Source organism: Sapajus apella, unplaced genomic scaffold, assembly GCF_009761245.1.
Source record: "Sapajus apella isolate SASKATOON/1434 unplaced genomic scaffold, GSC_monkey_1.0 scaffold62, whole genome shotgun sequence".
NCBI lineage: Eukaryota > Metazoa > Chordata > Mammalia > Primates > Cebidae > Sapajus > Sapajus apella.
The window spans coordinates 16,975,038-16,993,835 of NW_022437002.1; the positions used below are offsets into that span (position 1 = coordinate 16,975,038).

Sequence of the window (18,798 nt, forward strand, 5' to 3'; positions counted from 1 at the left end):
TAAAATAAGATGCTATTTCTCCTCCAACTAAGTTAACTGATTTAAAACAATTTTCTTTTTCTTTTCTTTCTTTTTTTTTTTTTTTGAGACCACTCTGTTGCTCGGGCTGGAGTGCAGTGGTGCAATCTGGTTCACCACAACCTCCACCTCCTGGGTTCAAGTGACTCTCCTGCCTCAGCCTCCCGAGTAGCTGGGACTACAGGAATATGCCAACATGCCCGGCTAATTTTTGTATATTTAGTAGAGATGGGGTTTCACTATGTTGATCAGGCTGGTCTTGAACTCCTGACCTCATGATCTGCCTGCCTCGGCCTCCCAAAGTGCTGGGATTATGTGAGCCACGACGCCTGGCCTGAAACAATTTTCATTACTGATAAGAGTGCTTTGAGAGCAGTTACTGTCACATAATGGGAGTCAGAGTATAAACTGATAAAATCTCTGAAAAATAATTGGCAATATTATAGCAAAAGACTTGAAGATATTCATATAATTTCACCCTGTAATTCCATTTCTGTAAATCTATCCTAAGGAAAATACATTACTCAGGAAATAGTTGCTTAATAGATGAAATAATCAGATTATAAATAAGAATCTTTGAAAAAAGGGTATTCCCCTAATGTTATTTATAAAAATGGGGAACAATAAAATATTCAACAATGAAAGATCAATATGCCTCTATAACAGAATGTCATATAGGCAAAAGTGTGACTGTAAATAATTTTTTGATGAAAGAAGAAAATGCTTATAATACTCAATGAGAAAAGCAGATTATTATTATTATATTTTGTTTTTGAGACAGAGTCTTGCTCTGTTGCCCAGGCTGGAGTGCAATGGCACAGTTTTGGCTCACCGCAATCTCCACCTCCCGTATTCTAGCCATTCTCCTGCCTCAGCCTCCCGAATAGCTGGGATTATAGCCACGTGCCACCATGCCTGGCTAATTTTTTTGTATTTTTAGTACAGATGGGGTTTCACCATGTTGCCCAGGTTGGTCTCGAACTCCTGACCTCGTGATCCAGCCCACCTCGGTCTCCCAAAGCACTGGGATTACAGGCATGAGCCACTGCGCCCAGCCCCAATTATTTTTAAACTGTGATTTCAAGCATATATTCTCGCTATATATATGAAAATAAAACAATGGAAAGAAATACACTAAAATGTTCACAATAGTTATCTCACAGTAGTGGAATTATGAGTGTTAAATCAAACTAAATAGGGCCTGAGAAGGACTTTGTATTTCTTTATTTGAGTCCTTGTGGACAAACTGTATCCTAACTTAATAGGTAGTCAAGAATGAAAACCTAACTCAGGAGTATGTGCCTCTACAAATAGCTGAGACTTGGTCAATCCCAGCAGCCATACTTCAACCACTCATACACTGCTGAGTGTTCAAACTGTGTTCACATAAGGCAAATGCCAAGCTGTAACCAATCCAGTTGTTTCTGTACCCCAATTCTGATTTCTATATGTCACTTCCTTTTTTTGCCTATAAATTGTCAAATGCCTCTGACCATGAGGCATCCCTGGAGTCTTTCTGAATTTCTGCCTGGGACTCCTTGCAAAACACAGAGGAGGTGTCACAGACCCTGTTTTGGAAAAAAACTCCATTTTCCTAAAACCCCAGGAATGGGTGGTGGATAGATTCCTCTGAAAATTTAAGGCTAAATATACTTTTAACAATGGCTAATGGCAGTTATCAGGGAATACCTGGCTCTTTGCATGTGTACATCAGAGAACCATGCTCTTGGGTACCTAGAAGTTGTGGAAATGTCTCCACTTCCCACTGAGAGATAAGACTCCCATGGGAAATGGGCTAATTCTCTCTGTTGGGGATCCAGGATCTGGTATAAAAATAGGACCCTTCATTTTGGGTGTCTGTTTTTGTCTTCTTGCTGTGCTTGCTTATTAGGCCCTAGAAACTTCATGTTTTCCTAGCCCTGTTTCTTGAAGGGCTCTACCTTGAGGCCAGCAATCCAAATAAGAAAATGGCAAATGAAAAATCTTACAACCACAGGATCTTCTTCTGTGTGTCTGTATAATTACATACATGTTATGTGTGTGATGTTTATGTAAAAGAACTCTAATTGGCATAAAGAAAAATAAAAACTGTAATGCCTTTTAGTTCACGTAACTTTAGTAATCTTTGGGAAATAAAAAATGTTAAAGATTATTGGTAAAATAAAGATGTTTGGTCTAAATTAGGCAGGTCAGATATTAGGTTTGCTAAATGCCTTAAGGTCATAAACCGCTTTGACTTTGAAAATTCCTTCCAGAGCACATGTTTTTCCCCCCCAAGATAAGTCCTGGGTCTGGGGGGTTGCAGTGACAAGAGATCTGCCTGTCTCGCAGCCACCTAAGACCATGATTCTGTCTATAAGTTGCCCTAATAAATCACCCAAAACTGACAAACTAGATTTGTCTGCCTTCTTCTTTGGTTTCTCAGCTCCTTTAGCATCCAGGGGCTGCTTTGTGATAAAGAGCCCTTTCACAAAACAGCCTGACTTCTCCTTCTTCTACCCCTCAAATATAATCAATTACCAAGTACTGCTGATTCTATCCCCTAAATCTCTGTCAAAACTTTCAATTTCTCTTCATCTTTACTGCCACTACCTGGTTCATACTACTGTCATCATTTGCCTGGATTCCTATACCTGCTTTTAATTGGTCTCTGTCTCTCTAGTCTTATTCACAAAGTCTATCCTTCATACTGTAGACAGATAAAAAAGAGACTTTTTTTTTTGAGACAGTATCATTCTGTCACCCAGGCTGGAGTGCAGTGGAGTAATCATGGCTCACTGCAGCTTTGACCTCCCGGGCTCAAGTGATCCTTCCACCTCAGCCTCCGAAGTAGCTGGGACTACAGGCATGTGCCACCATGCTAATTTTTTTTTTATTTTTAACTTTTTTTTGTAGAGGTGGGGTCTCCCTATGTTGCCCAGGCTGGTCTTGAACTCCTGGGTTCAAGTGATCCTCCTGTCTACCTCCAAGTAATCCTCCCCTCTCAGCCTCCCAAAGTGCTGGGAATACAGGAATGAGCCACCACACCCAGCTGACAGAATACTTCTTTTTTTTTTTTTTGAGACAGAGTCTCATACTGTCACCCAGGCGGTAGTGCAGTGGTGCGATCTCAGCTCACTGTAATCTCTGCCCCCTGGGTTCAAGCAATTCTTCTGCCTCGGCCTCCTGAGTAGCCAGGACTACAGGTGTGTACCACCATGCCCAGCTAATTTTTCTGTATTTTTAGGAGAGACAGGGTTTCACCATGTTGGCCAAGATGGTCTCGATCTCCTGACCTTGTGATCCGCTCACCTCGGCCTCCCAAAGTGCTGGGATTACAGGTGTGAGCCACCTTGCCCGGCCCTCAGAATACTTCTAAAGTACAATCTGATCATGTCTCTTCTTCCTTCAATCCATCCTCTATTTTGTAGACACAGTTGTTTTTCTAAAGTACAAATCGGATCCCATCTCCTTATACTTACTTATTTATTCCTTTTTTTTTTTTTTTCTTTTTTCTCTGCTTGGATCAGGTCACTCCTTACACTTATTTAATGCTCAGGATAGTGATTACTTTTGTGTATGTGGTGGGGTAGGAAGATAGAATGAGGGGAGTTTCTGGAATGCTGGCAATGTTCTATTTCTTTTTTTTTTTTTTTTTTTTTTTGAGATGGAGTTTTGCTCTTGTTACCCAGGCTGGAGTGCAATGGCGTGATGTAGGCTCACTGCAACCTCCGCCTCCTGGGTTCAGGCAATTCTCCTGCCTCAGCCTCCTGAGTAGCTGGGATTACAGGCAAGCGCCACCATGCCCAGCTAATTTCTTTTTGTATTTTTAGTAGAGACGGGGTTTCACCATGTTGACTAGGATGGTCTTGATCTCTTGACCTTGTGATCCACCCGCCTCGGCCTATTTCTTAACCTGAATATACTACTTAGAAGGTATGTTTGCTTCGTGAAAATTTATCAAGTCATAACACCCTTCTCTAAATATGATCTCTGCTTGAAAGCCTTTCATAACATTTGTAGGCTTCTATGCTCTCACAGTAAAGAGAGTTACTGTACTGTTTTTTTTGAATCTGTATCATGTGTGAGGTACTATGTTAGGAAAATAATACAGATCATTTCAAGTTCTTATAGCAATCCTTACGATAGGTATTACTATTCTTATTTTATTTTTTGTAATTTTTGTAGCAATGGCATCTTGCTATGTTGCCTAGGCTGGTCTGGAACTCCTGGGTTCAGCCCATCCTCCCACTTCAGCCTCCCAAAATGCTGGGATTACAGGCGTGAGCCACTGCACCTGGCCCCTATTTTATAAAGAAGAAAATCAAGGCTTAGAGAGGTTAACCTTGCCCAAGGTTAGTACAACTTTTATAATTGATAGAACTGAAAGTCATTCCACATCTATCCTAAAGTCCATGGCTCTTTCCACTATACCATATTAACTAGCATCTTGTGCTTACTTCAACCAAAGCACTTTCCACAGGATTTAGAATTCTCTGCTTGCTGTCTCTTTACCTATAAACACACAGATTTTTGGATACAGAAAGTAGAGCTTTCTTGGCTGGGCATGGTAGCTCACACCTGTAATCCCAGCTCTTTGGGAGGCCTAGGCAGGAAGATCTCTTGAGGCCAGAAGTTTGAGACCAGCCCGGGCAGCATATTGAGATCCTGTCTCTGCAAAAAATAAGGAAATTAGCCAGTGGTTAAGTGCCTGTAGCCCCAGCTACCTGGGACTGAGGAGGGAGGCTCACTTAAGCCCAGGAGTTGGAGGCTGCAGTGAGCTATTATCACACTACCGCACTCCATTCCAGGCTGGTGAAAGAGCAAGACCTTGTCTCTTAAAAAAAAAAAAGGTAGTTTTCCCATCTTGCAAGATAGCGGGTAAAAAAGTTGAGAAGCCGGGTACTAAAGAAAAGAAACCTGGAGCCAAGAAGGCTGATGCTGGTAGCAAAGTGAAAAAGGGTAACCTCAAGGCTAAAAAGCCCAAGAAGGGAAAGCCCCATTGCAGCCGCCATCCTGTTCTTGTCAGAGGAATTGGTAGGTATTCCCAATCTGCCATGTATTCCAGAAAGGCCATGTACAAGAGGAAGTACTCAGCGGCTAAATCCAAGGTTGAAAAGAAAAAGAAGGAGAAGTTTCTTGCAACTGTTACAAAACCACTGGGTGGTGACAAAAACGGCAGTACCTGGTTGCTTAAACTTCGCAAAATGCCTAGGTATTATCCCTACTGAAGATAAAACACCTACAACTTGGTGTTTTAAGTGTCCTAATAATCTAATTAAATAACTGATTACCTTTTAAAAAAAAAAAGGTAAAGCTTTCCTAATTTGAAAATGTAATGAATTCTAAATATGTTTCTCTATTACTAACATTGCTAGCATTAAAAATCCAACACTTGAAAAAACACATGATTATCAGTTCTGGTTAAACCTGACACTTTTATTATTTTGCCTTGATCTGAGATCAGGCCCTCCTTGTGGCCACAAGCTTCTAGAAGCCTAAAAATGATGTCTATGGCAAAAGAAAATGTTTGGCTACTTTTGCATTCTGGCTTTTCTGTCTTTGAAAGCAAAGCAAAAGAGACTTAAAATCCCCTACGTGTCTCACTTCAACTCAGTCTTTCAAAGAATTAGGAAGGAGGCAGAACAGAAAACCTATTTTTATAGGGTGTGGAACTCAAGTCAGCCAAGCAAAGGACTAAAAGCTTGGGTTTTTGTACCTTTTCTCTCAGTGGAGTTATAATTGGGAAGAAAAGCCAATTGCTGAGTTAACCCTATACTTTGTCCTCAGGTTTTTTTTTCCCCCCTTCAAAGAAAGTAGATATAACCTGGAAAGTAAACAGGAAATTATCTTAAGGGGTGCTGATTTAAAAGTTAGGTATTTGGTATACAGTATTCTGTGATATGCCTTCTTCCTTCTTGGCAAAATACTGACAGCTTGCATAAGAATAAAATATCAATGCTGTGCATAGGGCTTGAGAAAGAAAAATATGTTGAGATCTTACTCCTATTACCTGGAGAGATCAATTCAACAAATTTTTTTTTTTTTTTTTTTGAGACAAGGTTTTGGTCTGTCACCCAGGCTGAAGTGCAGTGGTACGATCACAGCCTCAAACTCTCTCTTAGGCTCAAGTGATCCTCCTACCTCACAGCTTCCAGAGTAGCTGAAACTACAGGCACATGCCACCACACCTAATTTTTCTATTTTCTATTTTCTGCAGAGATAGGGGTCTCACTTTGTTGTCCAGGCTGGTCTCAAACTCCTGAGCCCAAGTGATTCACCCACCTCAGCCTCCCAAAGTGCTAGGATTACAGGTGTGAGCCATCTCATCTGGCCAATCAACATTCTATTTGTTCAGTTTATTCATGTGAGCACCCAAAATGTTCCAGGCATTCTTCTGGACAGTAGGACTATAACAATGAAACAAAACAGGCAAATCCATGCCCTCATATGAACTTGCCAGTTTGGTTGCTTTTATATTTACTGAGCATCTATTAACGTGTCACAAAATGAATCAAAGATGAAGTCTGTCCTCAAGGAGTTCAAAAAGATGGAAAAGACAGACATGTAAATACAATTTAATGGGATGCATGTAATAATTAAAGATTATACAAGATCAGAAGAGGGAACGGTTAATTATGCCTGATAGAGATAAACATGACTATTATTATGGTAGCACAGTAAGGATATCCAATCTAAGTTGGTGGTAAAGGGGGAAAAAATTGAGAGAATACTTCCTACAAGAGTAACATCTAGGGATGTATTAATAAATATTTAGGAATTTGCCAGAGAACAAAGATAGATGGAAAGGACATCAATTAACCATTATACTTACAGTGAAATTATCTTTAAATCTTTATCAAACCAAACATATTTTTCTCTCTGGTTTTAGATTTTCTGGCTCCATGATGATGCTTCTTTGTGGGAGTGCTTTAATTATATATATTATTCCAGTTTTTAAGTCCTCTGTAAAAAGGTTATCTTTCCTACCATAGTCTGATCCATGATGCCCTCAGACAGCACAGGCTAGCTCAACTGGGGACTCTTTATTTATAAGTCAATACAATGTGCTGTGCTGCTAGAACTTTGTCTCTTCCCCAGAAGTTGATGATTTCTAGAAGTCCAAGAGATAAAAATGAATGCAACTGGCTGGGCGTGGTGGCTCACGCCTGTAATCCATGCACTTGGGAGGCCAAGGCGGGCGGATCACCTGAGGTTGGGAGTTCAAGACCAGCCTGACCAACATGGTGAAACCCTGTCTTAAAAAAAAAAAAAAATTAATGCAACTAAGAAGTTCAAAGGAGACTGACTACCTTGGTTTAATCTTGGCAGCACCTGCATCTTCAGATATCAATATGCAGCCACCAAATAACAGCCCTGTTGAGAAGATGTGTAAGATACATATTCTTAGCTTATTATTATTATTATTTTTTGAGACGGAGTTTTGCTTTTTGTTGCCCAGGCTGGAGTGCAGTGGTGCGATCTCCGCTCACTGCAACCTCTGCCTCCTGGGTTCAAGCGATTCTCCTGTCTCAGCCTCCTGAGTAGCTGGATTACAGGTGCCCACTACCACGCCTGGTTACGTTTTGTACTTTTAGTAGAGATGGGGTTTCACCATGTTGACCAGGCTGGTCTTGGACTCCTGACCTTAGGTGATCTGCCCACCTCAGCCTCCCAAAGTGCTGAGATTACAGGCGTGAGCTACCATGCCCAGCCAATTTTGTTGTTATTGAAGTAAAGGACACATCACACAATCTCTAGGATATCTAAGGACATGTAAGGAAACCAAGTACAGCCAAATCAATGGATGCCTAAACTACTGAACAGTAAGAAACCAAGACTATTACTGCCTACCTCTCACAGCACTATCTGGTCCCACATCTCTGCTTCTTAGCTTCACTTCACTCTGCTGTCTTGTGCTTACTAGAGGCTTTCTAGCTATTCCACACTTTCATCTTTTTTTTTTTTTTTTTTTTTCTTTTTGAGATGGAGTCTGTATCCCAGGCTAGAATGCAGTGGCACGATCTTGGCTTACTGCAACCTCCGCCTCCCGGGTCCTAGTTCAAGCGATTCTCCTACCTCAGCCTCTCAAGTAGCTGGGATTACAGGCACAAGCCGCCATGCCCAGCTAATTTTTGTATTTTTTAATAGAGACGGGGTTTCACCATGTTGTCCAGTCTGGTCTTGAATTGCCTGCCTTGGCCTCCCAAAGTGCTGGGATTAGCGGCACGAGCCATTGTGCCCAGCCCATCTATTTTTAATTTTTATTTAGAGACAGGGTCTCATTCTATCTACCAGGCTGAAGTGCAGTAGTGCCATCATATATAGTTCACTGTACCTCATCCTCAAGGGCTCAAGTGGTCCTCCTGTCCCAGCCTCCTGAATAGGTGAGGCTCTAGGTGTACACCATCACACCCAGCTAACATAACTTCATTTTGTATGTGGCTTTAATTGTCACCCTGATTCTGACCTTGCCATGATGGCCTATCCCCAACTCTTGACTTGACTTTGTGGGTCCTATCCTTATTTCTCTGCATCCTGGCATAGCTGAGGCAAGGAAGTTGTGACTGCTCTGTTATTCTTCCAAGTGTGAGTCATACGCATGTGCATATAAGTATGTTGGCAATAGAGACATCCAACATCTGTGGTAGATGTTGCTCGCAGTCAGTTCAACAGTGATGAATTTTGTTGAGGCTGTGGCTGCATGACATTGAGCAAATGACTTTTGAGCATTTTCTTCCTCTATAATATAATTAATACCTAATGAGAGAACTATTGTAAGAAATGAATATACGTGAAAAGCACCCAGCATAGTGCCTGGTACATGGTAGGTGCTGTTAAAGGTAATTTTCTTATTTCCTTCTCTCTTCCTGCTCTGAAGGTCTAACCCCAAGACTATAAGCACTGAATGGCAACATCAGATTCTAACACTGTAAGAGGTTGACTGTAACCGTGGATACTTCTGGACAAGAAGGAAGTAATCAGTCTTGATTCTTCCTGTTAAGAAGACTAATCTCCTTTAAGTCTCTTAAAGAGGCTAGCAGGTCTAGTAGATTAGGGGGGCACGGAGGTGTTTCTGTACTAAGAGGAAATCAAGACTAATCCTGATATATATTTCCTGTCTCCCATGGCTTTAACTCAGAAAGCTGGCATATTGCTTGAGTCTTTCATTGGGCCAGTGCCAATCTAGGGCCCTGACTCAGGTCTAAGAGCAACTCCTACTAAGGTAAGCAAAGAGCTTGCCAATACCCAGGGCCCAGGGCCAATACCTGGGCTTCCAGACCTCCTAAGAGGTCAGCTTCTTTAGGTTTAATGCAGCTAATATTGTAAAAGAGGGAGAAACACTCAGCTATCAAGAGGTATCACAGTCACAATCCTCAGACTAAGCTCTAATTTTGCCCTGGACATAGAATCCAACACATTTGAATTAAAATATTCAAGAGATTCGGTGGAACATTCATCTATCATACTATATTCAGAAGTGGATAAAAAACTTGTAAAACATGTACAGTTACTTACTTCTCACCAGAGAGTACAGATTTTCTTCTCTCTGCGGCTCTCCCTATAGCTTTTCTGCTTAGTCAGCTGTAGAAACCCACCTCTCTTCTTTCATTTTTAATGTATTAATACTAAATTGCTTCTGTTATCTGTCACTACATTGTCTTTCCCCCATTCACCAAGCATATACTGAATGCCTTACAAATTCAGGTGGATATCTGTTCTCAAAGAATTTGAGTGGAAAATGTTAACATATAAGCCACTAACAAAACCTAAGTGTGACTTTGTAGAAAATATGAAGCTTTCCTGCATAAAGAACATAGGGTAGAATATGTTAACTCTCAGAGGTGAAACATAACGAAGGATTGCTACGGCAGTCCTTTCTTGAAGCTGTATCTCCTAGGTTTACTCTTTCCTTTGCATTCCTAATGGAGTCATCATTTGATGACCAGATGATTGTAAGTGTCTCCTACGTATCTTGAAGAAATATCTTTCCCATGCAGAATGGTTTATATTCACTTGCCAGGTTGTATCATTGCTCATTTCCTATAAGACTATTCTGTTTAAAGATCTGTAACTCCTTGTTCAGCTTTTAAGACCTTCTACATGCTTACTACCAACCAATTCAATCCCATCTCCCACAACTTTTCTTTTTCTTTTTTCTTTTGAGATGGAGTTTCACTCTGTCACCCAGGCTGGAGTACAGTGGTGGGATCTCAGCTCACTACAACCTCTGCTTCCTGGGTTCAAGCGATTCTGCTGCCTCAGCCTCTTGAGTAGCTGGGATTACAGGTGTGCGCCACCACGGCTGGCTAATGTTTGTGTATTTTTTAGTAGAGACGGGGTTTCACCATGTTAGCCAGACTGCTCTCAAACTCCTGACCTCGTGATCCGCCCACCTCAGCCTCCCAAAGTGCTGGGATTACAGGCTTGAGCCACCGCGCCCAGCCTCCCACAACTTTTAAAAGACCTTCACTATTCCAGGCTATTTATTGAGAATAAAGAATCTCCCTCAAGTACCATTCTAATTTGCCCTACTGTGCCTTTTTACTTTTTCCAATATATTGAAATTTATCAATTTTCAATATATGCTATTTGATTCTAGTAACTCTGAGAGGTGACGGTAAATGTGGGGAAGAAAGAGATAAACTACTCCTAAACAGGTCTTGAGATGGGGAAGTAGTATGTGCTGAGGCTCTGTATCATTCTCTACTGCAGTAGGTTCTGGGAAAGTCTCACTCAGCAGAGCTTCTGGCCAGGACCTGTAGCCATATCACCAACTTCAGGCTTGTCCTCAAGGTACACATACCATTGTGCTACACTTGCCAGGTGTGGAAATAACTAACTGGTAGTGGCCAAATGAACTACAAATAAGCTGTAACAACCAGGATGAGATGACTAGGTTTGCTGTAAAACTGCCTCCATATACAGACAGCAAAAGTCACATTCCTCTTGATAGTATTAAGGAAGCACTGTCAGTTTTCTGTAGGTGTGATAATGGTATTAAGCTATTTGTTTATTAACAAAAAAGAGCTCCCCCCATATACATGTATGTATACATAAAATACATATCTATTTTAAATATCATCATTATCCTGGAAGGGTCCATATATTTTAACTATACATACTTAAATATAATATTTACAGATGAAATTAAATCAAAATGCCTTGCTTTAAAACAATTTAGGGTAATGTGGGGAGAGAAATGGTGGCATATATAAAACCAAATTGCCAATGAGTTGATAATTGTTGAAACTGTGTGATGGATATATGGGAGTTCATTATTTTCTTTACTTTTGCATTTATGTGGAATTTTCCATAATAAATGGTTTTTTAAAAAGTCGTCCTTTCTAACATAGTTGTATCCCCTTTTGCCCATCAAGGCCTAGGCTCATTTCATATGGCTTCATTTTTATTTGGGAGTGAAAAATAAACCCTTCAGTGGCCAAGAGTTAATTTCATTTTTGGAATACAAACAGTCCAGACTGGTAATTGAGAGATAGGTCTTGGATCACCCTCTAGATCTTGGCAACAAGTTACTCTGCTATCTAAAAAGCAAGGTCTCCACATTCCACCATGGAGCTTAGGCTATAATTTCTATGAGGGCAGGGCCATATCTGTTTATTTATCATTGATCTCATGGTTGCTTTAGCACAATGCCTGCCTCATAATGAGTGCTTAGTAAGTATATGTTGATGGAATGAAAACATTTTCCAGAGGTCAGAAGGGAGCAGGGCAACAGTGTCCTTGGTAGGGGAAACAGAGATAAAACAATCCTTGGGAAAGCTTTCTAAAAGTCCAAATGATTTGGTTTGTCATTGGCTCTATATGGGCCTCCCTATAGAAACTTAGCAAGTGTTGTCGGGGGTAAGGGGTAGGACACTGAAAGAAAAATCATAACGGGCAGAGGAACAATCCTCTTCCTCTTAATATTCTGATATATATTCAAGTCCATCAGCCAAAGGCAGAGACAGCATTTAAACTCAGGTTCTCAAATTCTTTTCTCCAGATGGTCTGAGATACCACTTGCTATGGTGGTATCTGTTCACCTAGATAAGTTTCTGCCTTGAATAGCACTGGTGAACTTTCCAAACTTATCCAGCAGTCATCAAGGGAAGCTAGCTGCTCCTTTCCTTAACCATGCAGTTATTAAATCTTTTCCACCTGTTCCTTTGAGGACTGTAGCTGCTTTTCTTATAAAAAAAAAAATCCTTGAGACCAACTGCAAAAGGGGTTTTCTCTTTGAAAACCCAATTCCTGTGATCTGCCAGATACAATCTCTGGAAAGTATTTAAGTCCTACAATTCTGTTCTAAAAAAAAAAAAAAAATCAGAAAATGTGCCAAATTTTGTTTCTCTGCATTCATGAACGTTTACTCATTGAGGTGGGTTTCTTTTCTAAAATTGGGGAAGAAACATGCTCTCCTTTTTCTCCTCTTTTGTGGTAAGTCTCTAGCCCTTTGCTAAGAGGGCCTATCTACTGGATAATTGCCTAGGAGAAGAACATATAATTAGAGACAAATAGCATAAGGGCTGTGGGGCTCGCTCCTGTTGAAGGAGGGAAGAGCCTGGAACTGGACAGAAAGAGGCATCATGGGTTACTGTAAGTGTTATAAAATATGTTACTGATTTATTATAACACACACCGCAAAAATACGAGCAGGGGACTCTGGTACAGATAAAACTATGTTGATGACATAATTTCATTTCTAAAACAAAAATGAGACCTAACTGTGCTATTGTGCTATTTTTGGAAACTGGTTATCTAATTACGAAGGTTTAAAATTTAATGGATTCACAAGGTAGCTTGTTAAGCACTGTATGTTAGACTCTACCACCCTCTTTCTTACCCATTTTCCATTAGGAAATCCACAACGTATTTTTTCAAGCAGTAGAGGTGGGCATCCACAAGGCCCGTGTGGAAACGTATTCTGGGGTGCCTGCAAAAATAAGAAAGAAGGGGCTCACAATTAGGTAACATTGTCTCCATTCTATTATCAGGTGGTAGGCACTGATAAGTTTATGAGGGTCAGAGCCATGCTGCCTATACCCCTTTCTGGGGAGATGAGGACAGTGGACCCCAACCCTGATCCTACCATGTAAAAGTTATTTTCCCCAGAAACCCTATGGCATACTTTCTGAGGCTCTTAAGAGTCTAAAAGAAATCTGGTGAGACATCATATCACTGATAATCTACCTTATTCTATTCAATCATTAATTGTTTTTTTGTTTTTTTTTTTCCCTTTGGAGACAGTCTTGCTTTGTTGCCCAGGCTAAAGTGCAATGGCGTGATCTCAGCTCACTGCAACCTTGTCTCCCAGGCTCAAGCAATTCTTGTGCCTCAGCCTCCCAAGTAGCTGAAACTACATTTGTACACCACCATGCCCCACTAATTTTTATATTTTAGTAGAGATGGTATTTCACTATGTTGGTCAGGCTGGTCTCGAACTTCTGGTCTCAAGTGATCCACCCACCTGAGCCTCCCAGAGTGGTTGGATTACAGGTGTGAGCCACCACACCTGGCCTTTATTATAAATTCTTCCACACAATTCTTTTAACAAACATTTTCCTGCTTCTACCCTAATTATCCTGTTTTCCCCAGACCATACCTTAGCCATGTTTTCTTTTGCCTCCAGGATTTGGTATGTATCCTCCATCTTCACAGAAGATGGAGTAAAATTCTATGAATAACCCTAACTTCCCACTCTTATTTATTCCTCAGGACTAAGCCCAGGATACACTTCCTCTAGGAACCTTCACTGACAACAGTGAAGTTTGTGCTACCACAACACTTGGTGTCTACCTCTATTGGATAACTTATACAGTAAAGAAACAGACTATTTCCTTGTCTCTCTCTCCCACTAGACTGAAATTCAGTAGAGCAGAGATTTATCTTCACAGCCTTAGCACTTAGCATTGTGCCTCACACAGAATAAATGTCCAATAAATAGTTGTTGAATAAACAAATAAATAAATTAGGTCAAATTAAGGCATCTGCCTAGGTATAAAAAAATGCCATGCTTGTAATGTCTGAGGTCATTTTCTTTAATAAAAATAAACACCCAGGGAAGAGAAGGGAAGGAGTACAGTGAAAAAAATGAAGATTCCAGTCATAGATGCCTGGTTGTGGTTCTTCTTCTAACTCTGTATTGCTTTGCTTTGACTGCCCTGTAGGTTATTTTCATTTTTAGAGACAGCATCTTGCTCTGGCTAGAGACGGCCACTTGCCTAGGATGGAGTGCAGTGGCACAATCATAGCTAACTGTAGCCTCTACCTCCTGGGCTCAAGTGATCCTCCTGCCTCAGCCTCCTGCAGGTATGCACCACCACACCTGGCCAATTTTTTTTTATTTTTAGTAGAGACAAGGTCTCGCTATGTTGCCCAGGCTGGTCTTGAAATCCTGAGCTTAAGCAATCCCCCTGCCTTCTCCTTCCAAAGTGCTGGGATTACAGGTATGAGTCGCCGCACCTGGTTGCCTTATAGTTTTAAGAAAAATTATTCTCATGGGATTTGTATACCCCTGGAACAATTTATCCAAGAAGTTATGGTGTACCATGCTAGGCTTCTATTCTTTTGGGAAAAGTGCAATAGAAGAGTCAGAGACACCGGGTGCGGTGGCTCACGCCTGTAATCCCAGCACTTTGGGAGGCCGAGGCGGGCTGATCACGAGGTCAGGCATTCGACACCAGCCTGGTCAACATGGTGAAACCTCATCTCTACTAAAAATATAAAAAAATTAGCCGGGAGTGGTGGCAGGCGCCTATAAGCCCAGCTACTCGGGAGGCTGAGGCAGAAAACTCGCTTGCACCCAGGAGGCAGAGGTTGCAGTAAGCTGAGATTGCGCCACTGCACTCCAGCCTGGGAGACAGAGTAAGACTCTGGTTCAAAAAAAAGAAAAAAGAAGAGTCAGAGACTTGGGAATCCCACACCCATACCACACACAAGCCAATTAATGTATATAGTGAGCATGAGGAAGCAAGTAAAAGGTACTTTCCTGGTTTAAGTTTCTGAAATTCTCAACTTCTAAGAAATTCCTCAAGGAATAGGCTGTAGCAAATGTTGAGTACGACTGTAGCAAATGTGATTTGTGGCACTTTGAGAGGCTGCAGCGGGCAGATCACTTGAGCTCAGGAGTTTGAGACCAGCCTGGGCAACCTGGTGAAACCTCGTCTCTACAAAAAAATATAAAAACTAGCTGGGCGTGGTGGTGCAAGCCTGTAGTTTCAGCTACTTGGGTTGGGGGTGAGGTGGGAGAATCACCTGAGCCCAAGAGGTTGAGACTGCAGTGAGCCATGACTGTACCACTGCACTCCAGTCTGGGCAACAGAGCAAGACCCTGTCTCAAAAAAAACAAAATTCCATAAAAGTTCCCCTTTCTAGCCAGGTGCAGTGGTGTGTGCCTACAGTTTCAGCTACTCAGGAGGCTGAGGCAGGAGTATCATTTGCACCCAGAAGTTTGACGGTAGTCTGGGCAACATAGTGAAATCTTGTCTCTCTCTCTCTCTTTCTCTTTTTGTGTGTGAGACAGGGTCTTGCTCTATTGCCTAGACTAGAGTGGAGTGGGGCAATAACAGCTCACTGTAGCCTCGAGCTCCTCGGCTCAAGCTATTCGCCTGCCTCAACCTTCTGAGTAGCTAGGACTACAGACATGCATCACCATTCCCAGCTAATTTTTCAAATTATTTGTCGACAGGGTCTCACTATGTTGCCCAGGCTGGTCTTGAACTGCTGGGCTCAAGGGATCCCCCTCTCTTGGCCTTCCAAAATGCTAGGATGTCAGGCATGGACCACCATGCCTAGCCGAGACCTTGACTCTTAAAAAGAAAATTCCTGGCCAGGCATGGTGGCTCACACCTGTAATCCCAGCACTTTGAGAGGCTGAGGTGGGCGGATCACGAGGTCAAGAGATTGAGACCATCCTGGCCAACATGGTGAAACTTCGTCTCTGCTAAAAATACAAAAATTAGCTGGGCTTGGTGGCGTGCACCTGTAGTCCCAGCTACTCAGGAGACAGGCAGGAGAACTGTTTAAACTCAGGAGGCAGAGCCTGTAGCGAGCCAAGGTCATGCCACTGCATTCCAGCCTGGCGACAGTGAGACTCCATCTCCAAAAAAAAAAATTCCCCTTTCTTACTGCTCTACAAAGCCATTAATTTGTTAGACCAGGTCACCTATCTTATAGAACATCCATGTTCTGAATTTGACTAATTGCTTTTAGTGTCTTTTATTTTTATTTATGTATTTGCAGATGGGATCTCACTCTTGTCACCCAGGCTGGAATGCAATGGCACTATCTTAGCTCACTGCAGCTTCCAACTCTTCAGCTCAAGCAATCCTCCCACCTCAGCCTCCTGAGTAGCTAAGACCACAGGTGCAGGCTGCCACACCTGGCTACTTTTGTATTTTTGTATGGGGTTTCACCATGTTGCCCAGGCTAGTCTTGAATTCCCAGCCTAAAGCGATACTCCTACTCTGGCCTCTCAAAGTGCTTGGATTATGGGCATGAGCCATTGTACCTAGCCTATGTCTTAAAAAACAAAAACAAAAACAAAAACAGCTTTATGGAAGTATAATTTACATAGCATAAAATTTACCTGTTTTAGGCATACAATTTAATGATTTTTAGAAAATGTACAGAGTTATAAAACACAATCCAGTTACAGAACATTTCTTTTACTCAAATAAGATCTCGCATGACAGTTTATAATCAAACATTCCCCTTTCCACCTCATTAAAGAGCTTCTGTACAGCAAAAGAAACTATCAATAGAGTAAACAGACAACCTACAGAATGGGAGGAAATATTCTCAAACTATGCAGCTAGCAAAGGTGTAATACCCAACATCTATAAGGAACTTAAATCAACAAGCAAAAAACAACCCCATTAAAAAGTGGGAAAAGGACATGAACAGACACTTCTCAAAGGAAGACATACAGGAGGCCAACAAACACAGAAAAAAATGCTCAACATCACTAATTGTCAGAGAAATACAAATCAAAGCCACAATGAGATACTACTTCATACCAGTCAGAATGGCTACTATTAAAAATTAAACAACAACAATAACAGATGCTGGTGAGACTGTGGAGAAACAGAAATGTTTATACACTGATGGTGGGAACATAAATTAGTTCAGCCACTGTAGAAAGCAGTTTGGAGATTTCTCAAAGAACTAAAAATAGAACTACCATTCAAAGCAATCCATTACTGGGCATATATCCAAAGGAAAAGAAATTGTTCTACCAAAAAGACAAGTGCACTTCTATGTTCATCACAGTACTAGTCACAATAGCAAAGACATGGATTCAACCTAGATGTCCATCAACAGTGGACTGGATAAAGAATGTAGTACAATATATACCATGAAATACTAAGCAGATATGAAAACTAACAAAATCATGTCCCTTGCAGCAACAGGGATACAGCTGGAGGCCATTATCCTAAGCAAAGTAATATAGAAACAGAAAACCAGATATCACATGTTCTCCCTTATAAGTGAGAACTAAACACTGGATACACATGGACATTAAGATGGGTACAATACACTGGGTGCGGTGGCTCACACCTGTAATCCCAGTACTTTGGGAGGCTGAGGCAGGTGTATCACTTGAGATTAGGAATTTGAGACCAGGCTGGCCAACACAGTGAAACCCCATCTCTACTAAAAATACAAAAATTAGCCAGGCGTGGCGGCAAATGCCTGTAATCCCAGCTACTCAGGAGGCTGAGGCAGGAGAATCGTTTGCACCCAGGAGGTGGAGGTTGTAGTGAGCCAAAACTGCACACTGTACTTGTCTGGGCAACAGAATGAGACTCTGTCTCCTAAAAAAAAAAAAAAAAAAAAGATGGGAGCAATAGACATTGAGGATATAAGATGGGGGAGGGAGGGAAGATAGCAAGAGTTTTTAAAAATACCTATTTTGTACTATGCTCACTACATGGGTGATGAGTTCAATCATACCCCAAATCTCACTAGACCATGTAATACACTTACACATCTAAATAACAGTTGAAATTAAAAAAAACAACAACAAACTCAACCCCCTTTCTTATCTCAGGCAATCACTACTCTGCCTCCTGTCTCTATAGATTTACTTTTTCTGTTACTTAAAAAAAAACAAACCGTAGCCATTCTAGTGGGTGTGAAATGGTATCATCAAGGTTTTGGTTTGCATTTCCCTATGACATGATGTTGAGAATCTTGCTATGTGCTTGTTAGTCATTTGTGTATCTTCTTTGGTAAAATGTTCAATCTTTTGCCTATTTTGAAATCAGGTTGTTAGTGATCTTTTTGAGTTGGCAGAGTTCTTATCTTTTCATTTCCTTCTTTTCTTTCTTTTCTCAGGGTCTCAGTTCACCCAGGCATGATCAAAACTGCAGCCTAGAACTCCTGGGCTCAAGTGAGCCTACTGCCTCAGTTTCCCAAGGAGGTGGGACTACAGTAGGCTCGTGGCACACCCGGCTAATTAAAATAAAAAAAAAAATTTTTTTTTTTGAGACAGAGTTTCACTCTTGTCGCCCAGGCTAGAGCGCAATGGTGCGATCTCAGCTCACTGCAACCTCCACCTCCCGGGTTCAAGTGATTCTCTTGCCTCAGCCTCCCGAGGAGCTGAGATTACAGGTGCCCACCACCACATCCAGCTAATTTTTGTATTTTCCATAGAGATGGAGTTTCACCATGTTGGCCAGGCTGGTCTCGAACTCCTGACCTGAGGTGATCCGCCCGCCTGGGCCTTCCAAAGTGCTGGAATTATAGGTGTGAGCCACCATGACTGGACCCTTTAAGACTTGTTATAGAGACAGG

The 18,798-nt window shown here is 41.4% G+C and overlaps 1 protein-coding gene and 1 long non-coding RNA gene across 3 annotated transcripts in view; both read right to left on the reverse strand.

Annotated features, from left to right (window-relative positions):
- Nucleotides 1–18,798, reverse strand: part of EIF2B3 (eukaryotic translation initiation factor 2B subunit gamma) — a 126,197-nt gene that overhangs the window by 34,604 nt on the left and 72,795 nt on the right. The window contains exon 6 of one of the 2 annotated variants that reach the window (XM_032247370.1): nt 12,845–12,934. The exons of the other annotated variant lie outside the window; for it this stretch is intronic. Within the exon in view, the coding sequence (XP_032103261.1) occupies nt 12,845–12,934 (90 nt within the window). The remainder of the gene's footprint in view (nt 1–12,844; nt 12,935–18,798) is intronic. 2 annotated transcript variants of the gene reach the window in all.
- LOC116529464 lies at nt 1,487–12,838 on the reverse strand. The gene is made up of 2 exons (XR_004259515.1): nt 11,124–12,838; nt 1,487–2,115 (listed from the first exon to the last, which is right to left on the reverse strand). It is a non-coding gene; the product is annotated as an uncharacterized LOC116529464 (long non-coding RNA).